Source organism: Marmota flaviventris, chromosome 2, assembly GCF_047511675.1.
Source record: "Marmota flaviventris isolate mMarFla1 chromosome 2, mMarFla1.hap1, whole genome shotgun sequence".
Classification (NCBI taxonomy): domain Eukaryota; kingdom Metazoa; phylum Chordata; class Mammalia; order Rodentia; family Sciuridae; genus Marmota; species Marmota flaviventris.
In genome coordinates this window covers 4,169,900-4,194,499 of record NC_092499.1, presented here as the reverse complement: position 1 = coordinate 4,194,499, position 24,600 = coordinate 4,169,900, and the positions used below count along the sequence as shown (strand labels likewise).

Here is a 24,600-nt window from a genome sequence, read left to right as displayed (position 1 = left end):
CAACAGCCTTTTTTTAAATATGAAGCAAACCCTTTTATTTCAAGCTGAATCCCCCAATCTGAATGCCACAGCACTTGCACGCACAACCCACACACCGAGATGTCAGGTGCTTTCTCAGTCTTGGGTCTGTAAAGTGGAGTGAGACTGAAGAGCTCCAGGGGAGCAGCCTGCAGCACTGTGCTGTGCATCCGTGATCCAGGACTTTTAGCTGTGGGACTCGCCAGCACTTCCCAGGTACCTGCCTTAGCGCCCCACTGTTTTCGTGGAAACAGCAAGTGCTTTTGCATTCCAATTTCATGGATTTACAGGAAAGTGAATGGAATGACATGATTACAACACGCACACTAGCATAAATGGGAGATCGACATAAGTTTTTTTGTTTGTTTATTTTTACAGTAGAATGCATTTGGACACACTGTACACAACTTCTCGTTCCTCTGGCTCCACTTGGTGCAGAGTCACTCCAGTGGTATAATCATACGTGTATATGGGGTAATACTGTCTGTCTCATTCTACCGTCCTCCCCTCTGCACAAACCAAAGTTCCTTCATTCCTCCCTACCCCCCGCCCATTGTGGATCAGCATCCACTTATTAGAGAAACCATTCAGCTTTTGGTTTGGGGGGACTGGCTTATTTCGCTTAGCATGATATTCTCTAGTTCCATCCATTTACCTGCAAGTGCCATAATTTTATTCTTCTTTAAGGCTGAGTAATATTCCATTGTGTATGTACCACTTTTTCTTTATCCATTCATTTGTTGAAGGCATCAATGTTGGTGCCATAGTTTAACTATTGTGAACTGAGCTGCTATAAACATTGATGTGTTTGAGTTAGTGTAGTTTGCTGATTTTAAGTCCTTTGGGTATAAATCAAGGAGTGGATAGATGGGTCAAATGGTGGTTCCTTTCCAAGTTTCTGAGGAATCTCTATACTGCTTTGCATAGTGGCTGCACCAATTTGCAGTCCCACCAGCAATGTATGAGTGCGCCTTTTTCCCCACAGCCCCATCAACACTTATTATTGCTTGTATTCTTGATAAATGCCATTCTGACTGGAGTTAGAAGACATCTTAGAGTAGTTTTGATTTGCATTTCTCTAATTACTAGAGATGATAACAATTTTTTAAATGATTTTTTAGTTGTTGATGGACCTTTATTTTATTTATTTATATGCGGTGCTGAGAATTGAACCCAGTGCCTCACCCATGCCAGGCAAGTGAGCTACTGCTGAGCCCCAGCCCCAGCCCCAATAAACATTTTTTCATATGTTTGTTGAGAAATTGTAGTTTTTCTTCTGTGAAGTGTCTGTTTTGTTCATCAGCCCATTTATTGATTGGGTTATCTGAGGGGTTTTTTTGGTGTTAATTTTTTGAGTTCTTTATATATCCTGGAGATTAGTGGTCTATCTGAGGTGCATGTGGTAAAGACTTTTCTCCCTTCTATAGGCTCTCTCTTTACATTATTGATTGTTTCCTTTGCTGAGAGGAAGCTTTTTAGTTTGAATTCATCCCATTTATTGATTCTTGATTTTACCTCTTGCACTTTAGGAGTCTTGCTAAGGAAGTCAGGTCCTAAGCTGACATGATGAAGATTCTGGTGTATTTTTTCTTCAATTAGGTGCAGCGTCTCTGTTCTAGTGCCTACTCTGATCTGCCTTGAGTTGATTTTGACACATGCATTCTCGGTAAGCACATAACAAGGGCATTATTAGATAGGGTGATTCAAAAGGAAAATGAACACTTAAAAAGTTATCACCCAGTAGTTAGTACGTAAAAATTTCTGACCCTGCAGTGATTTTCAAACATATAGCATAACCTAAAAGTCCCACAGGGAACCTCACAGACCGTGGAGTCACCGAGGCCTTTCATTTCCTCTCCCTGTGGGAAGAACACACCCTTCTCACTCACATCATTCTTGGCAACATGACCTACCTTGACCAATAAAACCAATGCAAGGGCTGGAGATGTGGCTCAAGCGGTAGCGCGCTCGCCTGGCATGCGTGCGGCCCAGGTTCGATCCTCAGCACCACATACAAACAAATATGTTGTGTCCACCGAAAACTAAAAAATAAATATTAAAAATTCTCTCTCTCTCTTTAAAAAAAAAAAAAAACAATGCAAAATGACACATGGCACTTTTAAGCATGAACCTGAGGGCCAATGGTGGTTCTCCACATCACTCTTTTCCTTCTGCCATAAAAGGGCAACAATCTCTTGGGCTGGGGCTGGGGCTCAGCTGTAGAGCGCTTGCCTCGCATGGGTGAGACCCTGGGTTCGATCCTCAGCACCACATAAAAAATAAACGAATAAAAATAAAGATATTGTGTCCATCTACAACTAACAGTTTCAACCAGCCTGGCCCTCAGAATAAGATGACCAGAGCAGAGCCACAGCTCACCTTTGATGAAGATCTAACGGGAACATGGTTGCCGCCCCAAGACTAGATTGCTGCTTGTCACATCAAGCCTCCTCTACTGCAGTGATGACCCTTGCGTTCCTTGATGGCGTGTGTTGGAGTTTACTCACTTGGCTCTGTGACTACAGTGCAAAGATCACGTCAGACACCTCCACCTGGTCACGACATTTATTGCTGATGCAAACACATGGGACAGATTGGTGACTGAGAAAGCCATGAGTTACCATTCAGAAAGTCCCAGGAAGCTGACCAGAGAGGGGCATCCCTCAGCTGGTGATGTAGGGAACGCTTCGTGGGGGGGCCGAGTTGCCAGAGGCATCCAGGGGAGGAGGCTAACATTGCAGGTCCTCAAGTCAAGGACCAGACTGTGTTCAGCGTCTGCTGCGCCCCTCCCCTGATTCAGGCAAAGGCAAGGCCCTACTGAGGTGGATGGCGCACGGTGTCCATCCTCTGGAGGAGCACAGCATGTTTCAGGGAATGGGATGGTTTGTTTTTGCACTTCTGTTAATAAGTGTAATTGTAACTTCTCATATGACCATTAAGTATGAAGGAAAAAACATGACTTGCCCAATTAATGCAACTACTTCTAAAGAATAAATCTGTTTGCTCTAAATGCAATGATTCAGCTGTGGAATGTAAATTGTTAATGTTTAATGAGAAACCCCCTGTAGGAAAAACAGTCAAGGAAGTTTTTGAGAAATTAAATCAAAATCTAGAGAAGAAAAATTAATATTAAGAAGACAGATTAGTGCTTGGTACTGGGCAACTTGTTCTTGTTCCTGTACACAATTATTTGTGCTCTTACTCTTGTTTGATTAAAATTAGTAGCCTCTCTTTTCAAGTTAACCACTTGCCATAACCGCGGCGCCGGTTCTAGTTAGTAAGTCAAGAAAGAATAGTCAAGGTATAGGCCAATAGTCTGGGACATTTCCAACTATTATTAAAAGCTAACTAAGCAGAAACAGCTCAAAGCAAAATGCGAACTGAAAGTACAAATGCTTGCTTATGCATAAGCCAAGAGACATTCTTCTTATCTAATTGTAGCTACGTAAAATTTTGTTTCTTTGAATAATGATTCCTGTTTTGTAACCACAAAATACTGTGAGCCTCCCAAAATGAAAAGTATATATGATTAACTTCACAAGTAAAGAATCAGATGCAACACCTTCCCTCTTGTGTCTATGTTGTTCCTCCGCCGCCTTTCGCCGACTCCTCACCATCCGTTCGTCTCCTGAGACTCCCTGGACTCCGACAAGTTTCCAGAGAAAAGCACAGGCCTGCAGGCCCTGAGAGCAGCCACAGCCATCACACAGAGGGACTCACCAAAGTCATCGTCTCTGGGCCACATCAAACGCACAGGCCTTCAACCCATTCTGTTTTTTGAGGAATGCAGGACAGACGGATTTCCCACTCTGTCTGGAAGCGCAGTGGTTTATCCCACAGCCACAGGACATCCCAGACAACTCCATGTCCTGGCAGATGGAGTCCTCTCCCATCACGTGATCTTTCAGTTCCCTGCTTGACAGTTCCCATGGTGTAGGACTGTCGCTCTGGTCAAAGTACTGAGCTGCCTCTGGAATGTAGCCCTGGTGGTTTCCTAGGGATGCTGTAGCAAAGCACCCCAGAGCATGCGGCTGAAACATGAGAAATGGATTCTTCTCCAGGTCTGGAGCCTAGAAGTCTGCAGAGTTGGTTCCCACAGGAGTCCAGAGGGAGAATCTGCTCCAAGCCTCTCTCCTGGGTCCCGGCCACCCTTGGTGTACCTTGGCTTACAGATGCATCTCTCCATGCTCACGGTGCTCGTCCTGTGTGTATTCACGGATCTGGGTCCATATTTCCCTCTCCTGAGAAGAATATTGGTCACTGAATGTAGAGCTAACCCTGATCCAGACTGATCTCAACTCAGTGACATCTGCAAGGACCCTGTTTCCACATAAGGTCACGTTCACAGATACAGGGCTCAGGTCTTTTGGAGGAATACAATTCAACCCATCGTAGGCATCCCCCAAATCTCCAGATATCCCTCAAGACCTTTGTATTTGTGTCACTTCTTTTCAAAGTCTTGAAGAAATGCATCCTGGTTGCCATTCCAACTATGGATGGAGAAAAACTAGGGAGCCTGGGATGGATCCCACCAGGAACTGATGGGTACGTGATGTCAATGTGCTTAGTGCACATCTTTAATTTCACAGAAGTAATCCATGGGGGCGGGGGTTCTACAAATCAGTTTTGCTGTGTTTGCTTGGTCACCAAGGAGCTTATCTTTTTTATATATATTTATTTTTTAGTTGTAGATGGACGCAATACATTTATTTTTATTTATTTATTTTTATGTGCTGCTGAGGATCTAACCCAGGGCCTCGTGAGCGTGCTAAGCAAGCGCTCTACTGCTGAGCCACAGCCACAGCCCACGAGGAGTGTATCTTATTAGGCTCTGTTCTCTTAGACTCACCCTGTAATTCGCCTTAGGGATGAAAGTACCCTGTTCATTGACTCATGCCCCAAATAGCTCTTGCACTCACACGACTGGCAAGCAGAACGGCATCGTCAGCGCTGGTGCAGGCCAAGAGCACGCAGATCACTGGAGAACTGCGTTCTAGTTGCGGGACAGAGATCATGAACTAAAAACCCAAGTATGTGTACTTCAAAGAACGGAGCTGGGAAGAAAAACAGAGCCAGGCAAGGGGGGCATGGTGGGGGTGCTATTTTGGAGAAGGTGTTCAAACAGGCCTCCTCTCCCTCAGCGGGACTTCAGCAGAGGCCTGAGCATGGGTTGAGGTGGGAGGAGTGAGCCACCGACGATCCTGGAAGAAAAACATTCCAGAAAGAGAAAGAGGAAAAACATTAGGCTAAGGCATGGCTGGTGTGACCCAGGAACAACGCAGAGGTGAGCAGGCTCTGGGGTGGTTTTCTCCAGGTGAGAGGAGAAGCCACAGGAGCATTTGGACATAGAAGAGATGACTTTGACTTACCTTATGAAGACCAGTCCCTCTGCTGTGGAGAACAGCCTGCAGGCAGCTCAGGCAGCAGTCCTGGGAGGCAGGTGGGGTTTGGAGCTCATGAGGCAGCAGCGCAGGTGGGAGAGGCAGGATTTCAGGGCTGTGAGAGGGATCAGAGTTCAATTCTGGGCAGAGAATAAATGGGACAAATAGAAATCAAATAGCAAGATGGTAGGCTTAAACACCACCCATATCCATAATCAACCCCCAAAGGCAGAAATCATCAGATTTTTTTTAAAGCAAAAACTAACAATATGCTGCCACCCAGAAACCTACTTTAAATAAAAAGACACAGAGAGGTTAACAGGAAAGAATGGAAGAAGCGATACCACACTAACACCAATCAAGAGAGACTTAGAGTGGCTGGGTTAAAATCAGACAGTAGATTTTAGGGCAAACAATATTACCAGAAACAGAGACATTTCAAATAAAAAAGGTGTCAATTCAGGAAGGGACACAAGCATGCTGTATGTGTACGTACCTACCACCAGGGCTTCCAAACAGCAAAAACTGACTGCACTACAAGGAGAGAGAAATCCACAACTTCAACCAGACTTTAGCACGCCTCTCTCAATAACTGACAGAATGACTACACAGAAAATCAATAAAAACACAGATTTGAACCACACCTCCAACCAACGTGACCCAACCGGCATTTTCTAGAACACTCCAGCTAACCACGTAGAACAGTCTGCTAGGTTGGAATAGGGGGGTGCAGCTTGTTGACGTATGCCGCTGGGGACAGCCCGGCCAGGGATGGTTGGCAGAAGGCAAAGCAGATGAGGACCAAGCCTTGGGCCACGCCAACCTTCAGAGTCGGGGGGTGGGGGGGAGAGGCTCCAGCAAAGAGACTAGAAGGAACCGGAGAGGGCGGTTGCTGAAATAAGTGAAGGAGGGATGCAGAGAGGGAGCGAGTGCCCACTGTGTCAGGGCCGACAGCACGTCGAGCAAGAAGAGGACTCTCAGTCTCGGACGCTGGGCCTGCCCAGGTGGAGGCTGGCTGACATGGGCCAGACACTTGCTGGGAATGTCTGGGTGGAGGGAGAAGACTGGACACCACATTCAAGGTGGAGCGAGAGGCAGTGGCCGTGTACACTTATTTCCGAGGAGTTTGTGGAAAGGACAACAAAGAGATGGTGTGGCTATGGCAGGGTTTCCCTTCTCTTTTAAAGAAGGAATGTGTCAGTGCAGGGTGGGAGCTGGGAGGGAGAGAGAGCATCCTGAGAGAGGATAGGGTCCTGAGCAGCCTGGAGCAGAGGTCTTGGCTAGGGACACAGTTTTTGATAAGAAAAAGCACTGGATGCCCCTGGGAGGGACCAGAGTAGCACCAGGGACTTCAGAGGGCTAGCAGAGTCACACTTAATCCTGTAGTCAGGAGACCCCATCAGCTGCCTGCCCAGTTAGAGAAAAGCTTTAGCAGTAACTTCTCACTTGGGATGTGGGTAGAACCACAAGCTGGCAGTCCCCTTTGGTCACTGTCCTTACTCTGCGATCCTGGACAAGTGACCCAGACACCCTTGAGAAGGTGAGTCTGGAACCTCCACCCACATGGATGGGCAGCAGGTTGGGAAGCCAGGCCTCCTCCCCAAGCAAGAGGGCCCCCCAATCCTCCTGTGCACCACCAGAGGGCGCCAGCGACCCGCTCTGATCCTGCCGGTGAGCACCCTCTCCTCACCCCATAACCTGCGCGTTACCCCAAGGCTTACTTGACAAATAGCCCAGACAGAAAAGGGGGTGGGTCCTGGAAAGAAGTCCTCTAGCTGTGCCCTGGTCAAAGGCTGTGGCCTGCCTTGAAGTGGCAAGGAATGTCAAACTCACAAGTACTCTGTTGCTTCCACCACCAGCACTCATTCCTGGGGCCCTGGGGTAAGACGCTAGTTTCACACCCAGTAACCAAGTGCCCACTCTGGGCCACACGCAGCTGGTGCTGATAATTCTGAGCTTAGAGGACCTCTCTGCTCCCAGAGCTGGGGTTGAATTAGCCCCTGGAATGAATGAGGGTTCAATGTGGAATTATGAGAGAGAGGAGGGGATTTCCATCAAGGAGCCTGAAGATGTGGTTCAGGGGAGTTCCACCAAAGGGTTCTGGTCTGTCTACAGGTTAGGTGAGGCAAGAATGGGGATGAGGCTGCCACCAGCCAGAACTTGAGAAGCCATTAGTAGTAGTAGTAGTAGTAGTAGTAGTAGTAGTAGTGATTGAATGCAGGGGTACGTTACCACTGAGCCACATCTCCAGTCCTTTTTAATTTTTATTTTGAGACAGGGTCTTGCTTAGCTGCTTAGGGCTTCATTAAATTGCTGAGTGATCTTGCAATCCTTCCTCAGCCTCCCAAGTCACTGGGATTACAGGCCTGTGCCACCATGCCTGGTACCCACATAATATTTTAAAGAGAGTAGGATGTGGGTATGCTCTCATCTGTGCAGACCACACATCACCAATTTCTGATAAATACAAGCAGCTACTATCATCCTACACTGACTTAGAAAGACCTCTCTCCATCACTTCCTAACAATTGAGAGTAGGTTCTACCATTGACAGGCGAAAGCAGAGATATTAAAACACAGAAATGCATGGGAGAAGCAGGTGGGTAGATCCCCCACCTTGGATCAGCTCAGGGTGTGATCAGGCCTATGGCAGGAGGCAGAAGGGGCCCCATGAGAGCTTTCTCTCACCCTCAGCACCGGTGCAGTCTGGCCAGCCTCTGGCATAATGCACATGGAATGTCAGCACTCTGTGTAGAAAGCCCATAATCACAACTGACCTTCTTCTTTTTACATATTAAATACAACAAACACAGCAAGGACATTTGGTTCATTTATAAATCCTTGTAGATGGATTACTCAGTTTTTTTTTAATTTTCATCCTCTTAGAAATAATAAATGATTTTAGTTTTGAGCCCATCGTGCAGGACTGGGAATTTAGAGCCCGTTATCTGTATCCTTGGCTCAGAGCCAGGTTGCAGATGTTTGAGTCCCTTGGATGCCTGAGTGTCTCCCATGCTGGTGCTGACTCACGGTGCAGCCAGTATGCAGTCTCTTTATCTTCCAGGTCTCTGCGGATTTCTGTGTCTCAGATGGTGACCTGCCTCTTCATCCCAGTTCCTAGCCCTAAAGGACATATGGAAGGAAACTCTTAGCACAGTGCCTAGCATGGAATGAGCACTCAGTAACAGCTATTGGTCGTGTGTTGTTGTCATTCATTACTATTATGACCATAACACAAACTAGTTGCTGTTGTTCTATTTTTTCCTCCTAAAAGATATCTAGAACTGTGTGGGCATATCATACAAGGGTGGGTTGATGAAGGGCAGGATGATGGGATACCAATCTGTTATTTATTTCATAAACTCCTTAAAGATAAGAACCATCTGATTAGCCTCTGTGTTCCAGCAGTCTCTGGGGCCTGGCACCAGGTAATTGTGCAAGGCATAAGCATATTGTAGGTTTTGCAGTTTTCCAAAGATGATTTGGGACAATAGAATCATACCATCATCAGTTCACCAATCAGGATTCAGCTCTCTGACTCTGTACTTTGATATAAAAAATGCCTTTGGCTTCCTTCCCTCTGTTCAACTGAAAAAGCAAGTTATGAGTTTGAACTTTCTAAGGCCAATTACTACCTCCTTAGAAGGAACTGCCATCTCTAAACCACAAATGAGGGCCGCCTGGATTCTGGCCCTTACGTGGTCGTGGTGTAGGGGAGGTTGGGGTGGGATAGAACAAGGGGAACCTTAGCCAGCAAGCATCCCAGCCCTTGCTTTCTACTGTCCCAAATGCCGAAGCCCACGGAAGGGCAGTGCCAGTTCAGGGCTGCTACCGGGCATCACTACTATAAGCACATATCCTCATATAGGCGGCGCCCCTCGCAGCATCCTTGCCTGGGGGGAGGCCTGATTTAGTCTTTGGGAGCCAGGTCCCTTCAGAGTCTGTGTCCACGTGTCATTCCTGGCTTAATTTCACACTGCCCTGCAGTAAATGCCCCAGCCACAGCCTTCAGGCCTCTCCGTCCTGGTAGAGGCCCGTTACTCCACCGGAATGTCCCCTTCTACCAAGCAGTGCGACCACCGGCACGGCCCCCCATCCCTCCCCCTCTGAAAAAACTCTCATGTACCTCCGTATACATAAGGTACGTAAGCATATATAGGGCGACATGGACCAGGCCTACATTGCGGTACTTAATGTGCACTCATTCCTTCACTCGCTAGGAGCTTGGAACAAAACCCGGCACAAGCTGAGCGCCTGTTAAATCTGGGTTCTTATCCACACATCATTCGTTAGCTATTTGTGGCGTTCTCGGGATGTGTGCTATTCGCTGCGTCCACCGTCCACCGCAGTGAACAAGGCAGACGCGGTTCCGTAGCACGCCGCTTTCACCCCGGAGGCCAAGCCAGGTCCGCATCAGCAGGACTGACACTGAGGAGACTCGGGCCCCGCCCAGCGCCGGGACTACAAGTTCCAGAAGGCCGCGCGGCGGCGACAGGCACCCAGCGCATGCGCGGCGCCGTGACGCCAGCCGCGAGCGGGCGCCGGTGGCTGCGGCGGCTGCGGCTGCGGCCGGCGGGCGGGGCGGGGCGGGGCCTGCGGGCGGCAGCTGCCTAAAGGGCGGAGCTGGCGCCGCTCACCCCAGTCGGCCGTGGGCTAGCGGACGGTGCGACTTCCGGCGCCCGTTTCTCTCTCTCTCGTTCGCTCCTGTCTCTCGCGGGGTCGCGGACACCTTCTCTGCGCTGCTTGCGGGTCCCGAGCGCGGCGCCATGTCGGAGCCCGGGGGCGGCGGTGGCGAGGACGGCTCGGCCGGCCTGGAGGTGTCGGCCGTGCAGAACGTGGCCGACGTGTCGGTGCTGCAGAAGCACCTGCGCAAGCTGGTGCCGCTGCTGCTGGAGGATGGCGGCGAGGCGCCCGCCGCGCTCGAGGCGGCGCTGGAGGAGAAGAGTGCCCTGGAGCAGATGCGCAAGTTCCTGTCGGACCCGCAGGTCCACACGGTCTTGGTGGAGCGCTCCACCCTCAAAGGTGCGGGGCCCGGCGCAAGGGCCCAGCGTAGGGCAGGGGCGGCCAGTGGGAGGGACAAGCCCCCCACGCCCGCTGACACCACTCAGGATGGGACGAACCCCCCACATTCCGGACACCACTGGGGATGGGAGGAGTCCCTCACGCCCCAGACTCCCCCGTGGAGGGACGAGCCCCCCACTCCTCAGATGCCCCGTGGGATGGGAGCCCCCCACATTCCAGACACCTCTGGGGATGTGAGGAGCTCCAAACGCCCCCGGGAGGGACGAGCCCCCCACTCCCCGGATGCCCCGCGGGATGGGAGGAGCCCCCCACCTTCCGGACACCACAGGGGATGGAGGAGCCCTCCACGCCCCAGATGCCCCCGGGAGGGAGGAGCCCCCCATATTCCGGACACCACTAGGGATGGGAGGAGTCCCCCATGCCCCAGATGGCCCCCCCCCCCGCGCCCCGGAGGGACGAGCCCCCCACGCCCCAGACGCCCCGCAGAGGCCGGCACTGCTACACGCCTTGCCCGGGCTGGAGCCCCGCGGGGTGCCCGCGTCCTGGTTAAGGGAAGGGATCAGGGTGCCCCTGTCTTGCCGTCACTCAAACAATGGGGTCGCTTTGTGTGCTCGGGCCTCTCAAGATGGCCGAGTTGGGTGGAGACAGCGTCTCCCTGGGCCGAGTGCGAGCGGAGGCCGCATCCTTGCTTCCAACGTCACATGAGCTTTTCAGTTTCGATTCGCGACCAGGCCTAGGCGACTTCGGGAGGGAGCAGACCCAGGAGCAAACCTGGGAGCCGTGGCAGCTGGATTGTGGTTGAAGAAGGAGGTCGTGGTGGGTCAGAGGTAGCCTAGGCAAGAAGGCATTTGGGGCCCGCCCTGCAGGACCCAGAGGCCGAGGCTCACAGGATGACAGTACCAGCAGGGTGCCTGCGGAGCATCTCTGCTGGAGGGCGGATGCTCACTGGGTGCTGAATGGGTATATCTCTCCATTTACGCGTGAGAAAACCGAATCTCCAGTTACATGACTGGCCCAAGGTCAGCACCTAATTCTTGTCCTTAGCCTGGACTCATTATATCAGTTTCCAGTCCATCGCTTCACTAATTATGCCTACAATTTATGCAGTGCTTACATGATTCTAATGGTAAGCCTGTAATATTTAAGTCTGATTTACAGGTTAAAAGAAAGATTGGGAGAGGAGGCAAAAAGTTTGCATATTCCTGCAGTCTTCTCAAAAAGCACACCCACCTGGAGTCTGGAAATTGCCTACGGGTTTCTTTCTTTCTTTTTTTTTTTTTTTGTATCAGGGATTGAACCCAGGAGCATTTAACTACTGAGCCACATCCTCAGCCCTTTTTATTTTGAGACAAAAGTCTCATCAAGTTGTTTAGGGCCTGGCTAAGTTGCTGAGGTTGATCTTGAGTTTGCAGTCTTCCTGCCTCAGTCTCCAGAGCAACTTCGATTACAGGCGTGGGCCGCCATGCCTGCTTGGCCTACTTGTTGATTTTTTTAAAAAATATATTTCATTAGTTGTTGATGAACTTTATTTTATTTATCTGTATACAGTGCTGAGAATCGACCCCAGCGCTAGGCAAGCGCTCCACCACTGAGACACCACCTCCAGCCCCTTTTTGTTGATTCTTAAAAAGAACACTTTGTAGTAGATGACAAGCTCATGAATGGGTGTGGCACCATCCATCTGCATCTGGGATCCCAGGGATGATATCCAAGTCAGTTTCAAGGTTAGCACCCAGAGACTGCAGATTGTCTGAAAATGTTTGCCAGCAAGTTTCTTGAAATTTCAAAAAGCTGTGGGTTGCTGGCCATAGAGAACCCAGGCTACCTGCCCTCTGTGCCTCACAAGCTTGATTCTTTGTGATAGTTTGTTTCTTTCAGAGGCTGTTCTTATTCAGAGATGCTTCTCTGCAGCCTTCTTTTGGGCCAGAGGTTCTGAGGGTATGAAAGAATAGTTTTCTTATATCCCTATAGAATGTTCAAAGCAAATAAGCTGTTTGAGCATGTTTAAAGCATTAATGTCATGTTTGGGGTAATGTATTCCTGTATGTAAATCATGTGTTAAAAAAAATCAAGCACTCAGTGTCAGAGCACTTGCCTAGCATGCATGAAGCCCTGGGTTTCATGTCCAGCATCACAAAGAAAAGAAAACTCATCCACTCTTGACAAAAACCATGTTTCTCTCATATACATGAGATAAAAATCACCCGAATTCTTCTACCCCGATAGAACCACTGACTGCATTTTGGCCCATGTCTTTCTGGTCATTTTTCAAATAAATCTTAGTGGGTTTTTTTTTTTTTTAATTTTTCAGTTTTTGGTGGACACAACATCTTTATTTTATTTTTATGTGGTGCTGAGGATCCAACCCAGCGCCTCATGCATGCCAGGCGAGCGTGTTACCGCTTGAGCCACATCCCCAGCCCTAAATCTTAGTTTTTAAAATTATTATATTTTGAGTAGTTTGACCATAGCTAATTCTTTATCATATTTTTATTGCACTCTTTATGTTTTAAAATCAGTGATTTTTTTTTTTTTTTTAACCTTGGGTCATGATTTGTTTTTATGAAAAAAAAAATTGCAAGTTTTTGCTCTTTGCTTCTAGAAAGATCATCAGTAGTTCTTTTTTTCAAACATCTTAGAATTAAACTTTGCTAAAATTATTGCAGGTGTGGGGGGCATATTTGAATTGTGTGCTTTTCTTCCGTTCAGCAAAGAACATCCAGTCATCCAAATCTTGGCTCCATAATGACTTGCACTTTTTAAAGTCGAGTCAGGAATGAGACTGTCTAAAATGGAAATGCTGCCTCAGTCCTGTGTTTTTAAAACTCCCTGAGGTATTTCTGTCAATTCAACCTGTCTTTAGTTTCTTTTTCACTTACAAAAATCTAAGGAAAGATTTTTAAATTAATCCAAGTTTATGCTATAAGGCCTCATTGGTCTTATTAGCATCCATCTGGGCCACATAAGGAGAGTTTATTTTTTTGTTGTTGTTTGTTTTGGTGCTAGAGATTAAACTCGGGGGCCCTGTACATTGTAAGTACACATTCTATCGCTAAGCTATACCCCAGCTCTTACACAAGGACAGTTAGATGAGTACAGACCCAGCACTCTTGCTAGCAGGGCTTTTTTGGGGTAGTTTGTATGAGTTAATTTTGACATTTGTACGGTTAATCAAATATGTGCATCCAATAGTTGATTATAATGAAAGGGTAGGCTTGCATTAATAGGGAAAACAAATCAGAATTATTTAAATGGAAAACCACCAACCACCATAAAGTAGCATAATATATTTCATTAATGGGAAATTGCTTTTTCTATTTTATTCCCCTATTTTTTTTGGAAAAAGTTTCCAACATTTGTATTGAATATAGAAGCATTTTTATATGAAGCCAAATACATACATATGTATGTATATGTATATGTGTGTGTGTGTATAAAAATTTTAAGCTACCCTGGCTAGCTGTGAGCTTTTGTAAAATTCAGCCTTCTTCAAAATATAGAAATGAAAGTTGTGAGTTTAGCAGCTTATTTTACTTGTGAAAAATTGGAGAGTCAGGGGCTGGGGTTGTGGTTCAGAGGTACAGCACTTGCCTAGCCCTGGTGAGGCACTGGGTTTGATTCTCAGCACCACATAAAAACAAATCAAAGTTAAATTCTTTTTAAAAAATTAGAGAGTCAGAAAGTTACAGCTTCTCATTTGAAAAAGGAAAGTCTGTCTGTAATTCTTAGTCTGCAGAAAATTATTTTCTCCATAGTATACTTGTAAAATTGAGACCAAATAGGTATTCACACTTAGACATTTCTCATCATTAGTGCTGTTTTGAACCACTTTTTACTTGACATGCGTTTTTCGTTGGGTTTCTCTAGGAGGCTGGGTGGTGTCTGGTATGTTTTCCTGCACTCTGCAGCCTGCCAGCAGTCAGACCAGGCTTGGGTGCCTGTGGTGTGTGTGTGTTTCACTCAAGTATCTTAGATGTAGAACTTTGCCTTTATGACAGAAAATTGAGGCTGCCTTTCATGCTTGCTTATTTTAAGCTTGTAATCATAGTTTCTTCTGAGAGGTAATTTGGGGGTTTTGCCTCCTCTTTGTTATCACAGAGATGGCTAGGGACTGGAATGGTAACGGAAACTAGAGCATTTTATAATATCCAATTCGTAGAGTGCAGGAAGCCTTATAGGAAATGGTTTTTTGGGTTTAATATTTATTTTTTTAGTTGTAGGTTTATTTATTAATTCTAAATATTCATTTTATTTATTTATTCTAGATATTTATTTTTTAGTTATAGGTGCTGAGGATCAAACCTAGGGTCCCTACACAAGCTAGGTGAGCGCTCTACCACTAAGCCACAACCCCAGCCCAGATTTTGTGGGTTTTTTAAATAATTATTTTTCTGAGGATTTAATTTTCACAAAGAATGAAGAAATTTAGCAAACTAATGACTAAAAAATACAGTTTAAGTGGACTGTCCTCTATCCAAAATGCTAGGGACCAGAATTGTTTCAGGTTTTGGATTTTTGCATCACTGATCTGAAATATGAAATTCTCCAAGATCTGAAGCTTTGTGAGGTTCATGTCAGTGTTCAAAAAGTTCCAGGTTACAGATATTAGATTTTTTTTATGTTGGGGGGGGGTGGTGGAGATTGAACTCAGGGGCACTCGACCACTGAGCCACATCCCTAGCTCTGTTTTGTATTTTATTTAGAGACAGGGTCGCACTGAGTTGCTTAGCACCTTGCTTTTGCTGAGGCTGGCTTTGAACTTGCAATCCCCCTGTCTCAGTCTCCGTGTGCCACTGTGCCTGGCCAGATACCAGATTTTCTAATGGTAGATCACAGCATGTGTTTGCTTCTGGCCTTAGCTTGACCCTCAGATGGTTAGTGCTGCAATGAATAAATTAATAGGAAATGTTTTCTATAAAACAGTAATGTCTTGTAGCACTGGGCAGGAGTCCCTTGGCTTGGGCTGTTCCTACCCTGTGCTCCTCACCCTTAGAAAACAAAGCAATCTGCAGCAAGGGAAAATTGAATGTATAGTGTAGCACAGTAAATTAAATTTATGTGCAGCAAAGGGAAAACAGCAATCGCTTCTTTTTACAAAGTAAAGATGGCTGGGAATTGGTTATCAGCACCTCAGGGCATCAGGCTGGGAACAGCAAGGAAATGAGTCTAGTCCTTGTCTTTCCTAAAGGAGGAAACCAAAGAAACCCTCGAATTTTAAGACCCATCAGGGAGAATGATGTTTGAAGGAGTGTTCTGAAAACTAATCTCTGTGCAGTTCCTTGATAGCTATTAATATGGAAATATTCATTTTAGTCTATTTTATATCAATTACTTCTTTTGAAATTGGTATTAAATTAAAAACACCAAGTCTTAAGTTTCTTAAATATTAGTAACTTAGTTTTTTAATTCCTTATTCTTCTTCCTTTCTGGAAATATTAAATGAAGCCCTCTTACATCACACATATGGGGTTTAATTCTCCCTTCACACCTGTCTGGGGATGTTTTGATGGAAGTTTTCAAGTTGGGGGAAAAAAAAAGACTCTCTCACCAGGTTCTTAGCCTTGTGCCAGAGCACAAGGTTGTGGCAGTCATGTCTTCTCAGGAGGACCCAATGGAGGGCATGGAGGTGACAGAAAGCACCCTAGATAGTAGCAGGAAAAATAAAGTCATGAGGAAATCAAGAGGAGGACGGGTGTGGATGGTGATCGACCACAGCACCAGGGACCAGAAGAAATGAATGACCTCTTTTGCTGGACGGAGAAGAGACTTGCTCTGTGACTGGGGGACAGTTAGGAGAAGAGTAAGGGCACCTCACCTGTGTTTGTTTGTCGTCCCCCCCACCCCAATCCCTCAGGATTGAACCCGGGGCATTTAACCACTGAGCTATATCCCTAGCCCTTTTTAATTTTTTATCATGAGACAGGATCTCGCTACATTGCTTAGGACCTCACCAAGTTGCTGAGGTTGGCCTCTAACTTGTGATCCCCCTGTATCAGCCTCCTGAGTCACTGGGATTACAGGCAAGTGCCATCATGCCTGGCTTGCCTATTCTTTACCAGGAGTTTTCTCTTTATCCCTTTTCTGACTGTGTCTGTACTATACTTTGTAAAAATATGCTTCTCTACTCAGGAGAGAGTATGATTCTTAAGGTAACTGAACTGTTACCTTTTTTATATTTCATTAAGCAAGACAATGTAATGATGTAAATCACTGGGTGTTCAAAATACAGTAAACTAGTCTTTCAATAGAAGTATACACAAATGAGTGCTAAATGTCACTTCAAATATCTCTAGGAAATCAGTAATCTTTCAGAAGGTAACCAGAATATCTGTAGGACTTCGTAGTGTGCAGCAGCACAGCTTGCAGCAGAGGAGCTTGTGGGCATCCTCTTCCTGAGCTGCTGTGCTACTTTGATTCTGTAACTATCCCATGGCAGTACAGTGTGAGTTAACATAAACTGTATCCAGCATCAGGAACCTGATTCAGGCTTTGCTGAAACTCATATTACCTGATGAAACATGCAGATTGCATTTGTGTATATAAGTTTCTAACAGCATTGACCCTTTTTTGTTACTAGGAATTAACAATGAACAATTTTTTAAATGTTTCTACAAAAGTAAAATGTCACATTTTTATTACTTGGATGATTTAATAATTTACAGAGAGGCAAAAAGGACACATTATAGCAATTTACCAAACAATGTCATAATAAATTCTATAAGTAGGATTCAGATGTATTCATTTCATCTGTATTTATTAGGGCTATGCATAAAACCACTAGTCCACAGTGTGTTCTCTGACAGGTTCATAATGACTTCCATTAGGTGTCATCATCAGAAGTCAGTGTAAGGAAGCAGTAGGGAACATCTGTTTGCCTTGTTGTAGTCGGAGGATGATGTCACTGGGTGTGCCTTCCGGAGCCACGGCAGCACTCTGCTGCATTGCAGTCTTCCTGTGCCCAGCTGGCATCTGCCAGGCTGCCTGACTTGCTGTCGCAGGGGATGGGGCTTCGTCCCAGACTCTAATGTGCCAGCAGCACTGTAGCTCTGGCCAGGGTGCATCTTTTCTTGTTGTGTAGATGATGCGCCTCTCCCTGAGGGGGAGAAAGGATTGAAAACTGGCATCATTTTTTTAGTTGTGCCATTGAATGTTGCTTGAGTGTTATTTTAATAATCCTTTTTTATATAAATCATAGAACAATATCCTGAAAAGTTCAGACAACTGAGGAAGAACATATTTCGTACCCCATCCCTGGACGGCTATTTGGTTTGGGGTTTCTCTGTGTTCTTTGTCACCTGCTGTGTCTTACTGAAGGCAGTCCTCATGTGTGACTGGTCTCAGGCCTCATGATTTCTCTTGTAGTACAGCCACATTTGAATGGTTAGAAAAACTGATGTGTGTAGGGTTTTTGAAACCGTGGTTTATATATTTTTTTTAATTAAAAATGTTTTGGTGGTCTACAGGAATTTTGGGGGGTAGACGCAGGGTGGGAGGGCACTTAGAGGGCATGTTGGACCTCTTGGCTTGCACTGGTTACAGCAGGACTTAATAGGGCAAGCTTGACCTGGCTGGTGGCACTTGGTGGCTGCAGTCTCCTCCACCTTCATGATCTGGATGGAATGGGCACCTGTGCCTCAGTAGCTCTGGGTGGCATGTGGTCAGGTCTGGTATTCCTAGTCCACATTGCAAGTGCTGTGGGTCACAGCACAGCCAGGGACCAAAGTTCTTTACCTACAAGAGACACTTCTCAAATACCTGTCCACAGTAAGTTTCTCCCAGACTTCATTTTCTGTAGCTGAGAGGCAAGATGCCAACAGTGAGACTTGGTGATGACGTGATGATATGCAAAGATTCTTCTGTGGGCGAGCAGTATCTCGGCTGGGCGGGCAGCATCCTACCACCTTGTATCTCAAATTGTGCTCAAGGCCTCTGTGGCACTCTGTCTGAACTCACCAAAAAAACAGTGGTCATGGGGCTGGGGTTATGCCTCAGTGGTAGAGCACTCGCCTTGCACGTGCAAGGTCCTGGGTTTGATCCTCAGCACCACATAAAAATAAATAAATAAAATAAAGTTATATTTTTAAAAAGTCAGGAAAAAAAAGACAGTGGTCATTAAAAAACAGTACTTGACATGCTGGAATGTTCTGCCACCTACTCCTTCCTCCCTTTCATAAAATTATACCAAAACAATAATTTCAAAGAATTGTTTTCTTGAAAGATAGAGCTGTATATTGGGCTAAGGATGTAACTCAGGGGTTGAGTACTTGCCTGGCATGCGCAAGGCCCTGAGTTCAATTCCTGCAAAAGCAGAAACAAACAAAAAAATTCCTAGATTGTGATTTTTGCTAACACTGATTTCATACAGTGTGTCATGAAAAGATAACTAGAATGTTTAGGTATCTTGTGATGCAAAAGTTTGGATTGTCTTCTTACAATTGTCTTATTGATTTCAATTTTGAGTTATTTAGAAAGTTGATTTACATGCATCTTGGGGCTGCTTTTACTGTTGATTTCAGAAAGCTTTGTAAAGTGACTCCTGCTTGTGCAGTGGAGGGGAGGGCTAGGTGAATTCCTTGCAAGCCCCTGGAGGGTTTCTTGACAGGGTGAAGGGCCTGCACTTTGGAATGACAGACCTCTGAATGCTCACTTTGGTGCTTTCCAGCCTAGGGTCTGTGGACCATTTAACTGGACTTCATTCCTGGAAAACAGGAATAACAACAGTCATGCCACCCACTAGGGTACAGTGTGTGATGTGTGTAAGTGCCTGTCACATAGTGAGTGCTGGGTAAACAACAGAGCAGAATATACTCAGGGATGGAGGTGGAGAGGGCCTTCTATATTTGGAGCACAGCATTCGGGGCTCCTGGGCAGGGATAGTGAAAACTTGGCAGAAGTTGAGTGCAGCCGTACTGCCCTCAGGCAGCCCCTCCTGCCCGGTTGCTTCACCGGCACCTGCTGCCAATCCTTCCAGCCACCCAGGCAGGCCAGTACCACCTGGCATGTGCAGAGAAGGTAACTACTTACCTCCATGTGACATGGCAGGTCAGGGACTGAGTCGGGACTCAGAAAATGGGTGGGAGGGGAAAATAGGTGGCACCGAGTCTTCAAGGATTTAAATGTCAGGTTAGGGGTGGGCTGCAGTAAGAACTCCCTAAGCAGTTGGTAAGAAATTGAAATGACGTGAATTTGCTATAATGTTTTTATGATTTGTAGAGGATGTTGGTGATGAAGGAGAAGAAGAAAAAGAATTTATTTCCTACAACATCAACATAGACATTCATTATGGAGTCAAGTCCAATAGGTAAGTAGGACAAATATACCATTACTTCAGATTATAGATTTATAATTGTAAATTAATGTAAATGTCCATTAACTCAGACAATCATTATTAAGAAAACTTTAAGACTTCTATTCTTTAAGCCAAGCACAGTGGCTCATGCCTGTAATCCCAGCAACTATAGAGGCTGAGGCAGGAATTCAAAGCGAGCCTCAGCAACTTAGGCCCTAAGCAACTTCGTGAGACCCTGTCTTTAAATAAAAAATTTATAAAAAGGATTGGGGATGTGGCTCAGTGGTTAAACACTCCTGAGTTAAATCCCCAGTACCAAAAAATAAAAGAAAAAAAAAAAGACTTCTGTTTTTTGTTGTTGTTTTTAGTTTTCGGTGGACACAACATCTTTATTTTATTTTTATGTGGTGCTAAGGATCCAACCTAGCGCCCTGTGCATGCCAGGCGAGCGCGCTACTGCTTGAGCCACATCCCCAACCTTCTGTTTTTGATATCAGTATCTTATCTTTGGTTTCATGTCATCAAATTATGGGGATTTCCAAGTCAATGTAAATTTTAAGATATTTTTTAATTGCAGTATCATGATAATTATGTTTTTTTTTTTTTTTTTTTTTGTAGTTGTAGATGGACAGCATACCTTTATTTTATTTGTTTATTTTTGTGGTGCTGAGGATTGAACCCAGTGCCTTACATATGCTGGGCAAGCACTCTACCACTGAGCTACAGCCCCAGCTTTTTTTTTTTTTTAATTTATTTTTAATACCAGAGATTGAACTCAAGGGCACTCAACCACTGAGCCACATCCCCAGCCCCCCGTGTTTTGTTTTGTTTTCTGTATCAGGGATTGAAGTCAGGGGTACTAGATCACTGAGCCACATCCCCAGCCCTGTTTTGTATTTTATTTAGAGACAGGGTCTCACTTGAGTTGCTTAGGGCCTTGCTAAGTTGGTGAGGCTGGCTTTGAACTCACAATCCTCCTGCCTCAGCTTCCCAAACTGCTGGGATTATAGGTGTACGCCACTGTACCTCACGATATTCATCTTAACGTTTGAGCTAAAATATACTTTACACATCTACTAATATTCTCAGATTATATCTGATTTTTTCATTATTATAAATAATTAGTAAACATTTTTATGTTCAGCTCTGATTCTTTCGGGGATAGATTCCTAAAGGTAGCATTATTAATTCAGATGCAAAGTAACGTTATTGTTTTTAATCCATATTACCAGATTTCCCACCTTCAAGAAAGATTGCTCTAATTTGTACTTTAATAAACAGATTCAAATTTAAATATGTAAATATTAATTTATTTTTCATTGGCTGTCTAAAGTTTTGGTTTTTTTTAAATATTTTTTAGACATTGATGGACCTTTATTTTATTCATTTATTTTTTATGTGGTGCTGAGGATCGAACCCTGTGCCTCAGAAGTGCTAGGCAAGTGCTCTACACTGAGCCACAACCCCAGCCCTAAAGCTTTTTAAATTTTTTTAAATTAATTTCAAGATTACAGAAGAGTTGCATGGATAATAGATAGAATGTGACCTTTGTTTTGGTAGTGATAGGGATTAAACCCAGGGTGTTCTGCACTAAGCTACAGCCCCATTCCTTTTTATTTTTGATTTGGGGGCACGATCTTGCTAAGTTGCCCAGGCTGGTGTGAAATTTGTAATCCTTTCTCAGCCTCCAGAGTTGCAGGGATTATAGGCATGCCACCACCACACCTGGACAGGGTGTATTTTTTAAGAACAAGCACGTAGCCTTATCAAATGCAGGAAACACAGTATTATTCTCTAATTATAGGACAAGTTTAATAATGCCCCTTTTAATAATTCTCCCAATCAGAATCCAGTCTAGATAACACTTTGCCATTGATTTTCTGTGCCTTCATAAATTGACTTTTTTTTGCTTCTTTTTTTTTAAGAGTTACAGACTCCCATAACTGGATTTGTCTGCTGCTTCCTCATGATTAGATTCAGAGTATACATTTTGGGCAGGAATACTGTTGTGACTTTGTTTCTTCCTAATGTGCCATAAAAGTAACTCCTTGGTCTTTTAGAGTAATGTGAAGTACTATCTATAACGTACTGGCCAAGGCACTGAAGAGGTTTACAAGGCCTTTTCAATTAACCATGAGTGTTTTGGAATGGAAGGTATAGCAGCAGGTATGGTGTGGTATACAAAGAAATAAACCCAGATCCTGTTTCCAGGAAGCTCATGGTCTTTGGGAGGGAGGTTGGCAGATGCTCAGCTAATTATAATACTTGGCAAAACATCATGGAAACATGGAGATTGGAGTTGGCTCCTGATTAGGGGAAGCCCATGGAGGAGGTCATGCCAGAATTGAGTTGAGAGTTACCTTGACTTTCAGCAGACGAGTATAGATTTCTTAAGCAAAGACACGAAACATGTGAGACATTCAGCAGACGAGTTTAGGTTTCTTAAGCAAAGACACAAAGCACATGAGATTTAAGAACCAGATGCCTGGTTAGTTTTTGTCCTCGTGGGGTGTAGCACACATGTGGAGGTGGAGCTAGAGGACTCCCAGGGCCAGGTGAAGGGGAGCCTGGGCTGCCCCTTCAGCTTGTGGGCAGTTTGCTTGTTGAAGCTGATGCATGACTTGGTGCAGTGTGCAAGCAGTACAGCTGAGCTTGAGATCAGACCTGAGAGTGTGTGGGCTGGTAGCACAGCTGACAGGGGAGGTCGGCTGTAGGCCAAGATTGAGAATCCAGCTTGTGTGAGACAGCCTTTGCCTGGTTTCATGAGAACACCCTTAACCCCAACCCTGAACTACTAGTTCTCACTGGGTGGGTAAAGAAAGGCAGATAGGCAGTACGTTTCATTCTTAGAAAGCAGCAGTTCAGTATGATCTTACATGATTTTTAAGTTGAACAAGCAAATTGTTTTGATTTATATGCACACAAAGGCGGCAGTTATTAAGACAGATTAGGAATGAGACTCTTGTGCTGACTCCTCGCTCACTCTCTCCAGCCTGGCATTCATTAAACGCACCCCTGTGATCGACGCAGACAAGCCGGTGTCTTCTCAGTTGCGCGTGCTCACTCTCAGTGAAGACTCACCATATGAGACGCTACACTCCTTCATCAGCAACGCCGTGGCTCCGTTTTTTAAGTCCTATATCAGGGAGTCTGGCAAAGCAGACAGGTAAAGCCATTTCCCTCTATGGTCTGTGTCGCATCCACTTCATGTGTAAACATGGCAGTGTAGGAAATGATGTGAAACTCAGGCCTGGGAGGGGAAATCAACAGGATATAGCTCCTTTTCATTAATAAATGTGGTATTATTAATACCTGACAGACCTGAAATAGCAGGATCTCTGGAGACAAGTCATGCCCTAATTTTTTTAATGTTTCCTGTCTTATAGGGATGGTGATAAAATGGCTCCTTCAGTTGAGAAAAAGATTGCAGAACTTGAAATGGGACTCCTGCACTTACAGCAGAACATTGAGATTCCAGAAATCAGCCTTCCAATCCACCCAATTATTACAAATGTTGCAAAGCAGTGTTATGAACGTGGAGAAAAGCCCAAAGTTACAGATTTTGGAGATAAAGTTGAAGACCCAACTTTTCTCAATCAGTTACAATCTGGAGTTAACCGGTGGATCCGAGAAATTCAAAAAGTAAGAACCCGTTATTGAGACATATTGTGTAAAGTGTGTTGCTCTTTAATACCTATGGGGGACTCTTCTGAGCTTTGTCAGTAAGTGATCAGCTGGTGGTGGGGCCCCTCCTGCCTCTGGGCATGCTCAGTACAGGATCGATCAGCCCTGGTCTGGGTGGAGTGGTCAGATGCAGTTTGAACAGTTTAATGTTAACCCTGAGAGAGCTTTGATCTTGAGCAGGCTCATGCCTTTGACTTGAGGTATAAAAATTAAGTTGTAATGTGTTTCATTAATGATACTTTTCCTTCTCTGTTTAAATAGTGAGTACCCCTGAATGTTATTGTCTTAAAAGGTGACCAAACTTGATCGAGATCCTGCATCAGGAACAGCCTTACAGGAAATCAGTTTTTGGCTAAACTTGGAGCGTGCACTGTACCGCATCCAGGAGAAGCGGGAGAGCCCAGAAGTTCTCCTGACTCTGGATATCCTGAAGCACGGCAAGCGTTTCCACGCCACTGTCAGTTTTGACACAGACACAGGTGAAAACCACAATGATCTGATAAGTTGTTGGTCGTTTTGTGAGGTCTTTTACATGGTCATTTAGGTGAAAATGAATAAATACTGTGTTTGGTGCTGGGCATGGAACCTAGGGCTTCACTCATACCAGTCTCCAGTTCTACCACTGAGCTACACCCTCAACCCTGTACTCTTTTTCAGTTTTCCCTCTTGCATCCTGTCTCATCTTTCCCTCAGTTCCAGGAATTAAAATGGTTTTCCCACATACCTTCTTCCCTCCAGGGCTTTTGAGAACATGAAGCAGTCTCCAGGCACTAGTTCAGTGAGCCTGGAGTGTCCCTCCTGCTTCTCAGCTGCCTGCCTTATATGGGTTGCACTTTTTTTTGTATAAAGTCAGTTGTGCTTTTTATAATGGCAAAATGTTTAAACTGAGCAGAAGTTCCTTGCCCAGGGGGCTGTGGAAGAAGAGCCGTTGGTACTGCTTTCTCTTCCTCTTTTTACCTGCTGCCTTCCCCTCTGTCTTCTTCCCTATTCTGAGTAGTCAAAGTAAATTTCACTTTCCGAGTATGGAACAGCGTGATTTTGCATTATACTGGGGACACAAATGTTTGAATGACCAGGTACTGTGAGGCATTTCTTTACAAGTCTATGCCCACAGATACTTACTAGACAAAGTCATGAACACAAGCAGGTGCAGTGATACACGCCTATAGTGTCAGACGTTTGGGAGGCTGAAGCAGGAAGATCACA

At 45.3% G+C, this 24,600-nt stretch overlaps 1 protein-coding gene across 2 annotated transcripts in view; it reads left to right on the top strand.

Annotated features, from left to right (window-relative positions):
* The first annotated feature begins 10,054 nt into the window (after window positions 1–10,054).
* The window catches only part of Dync1h1 (dynein cytoplasmic 1 heavy chain 1), a 64,921-nt gene continuing 50,375 nt past the window's right edge, over window positions 10,055–24,600 (top strand). For both annotated transcript variants that reach the window (XM_027946647.3, XM_027946646.3), the window contains exons 1-5: window positions 10,055–10,421; window positions 19,635–19,722; window positions 22,703–22,876; window positions 23,097–23,352; window positions 23,687–23,873. In XM_027946647.3, coding sequence (XP_027802448.3) covers window positions 10,166–10,421; window positions 19,635–19,722; window positions 22,703–22,876; window positions 23,097–23,352; window positions 23,687–23,873 — 961 coding nt within the window. In that variant the 5' untranslated portion in view covers window positions 10,055–10,165. The remainder of the gene's footprint in view (window positions 10,422–19,634; window positions 19,723–22,702; window positions 22,877–23,096; window positions 23,353–23,686; window positions 23,874–24,600) is intronic.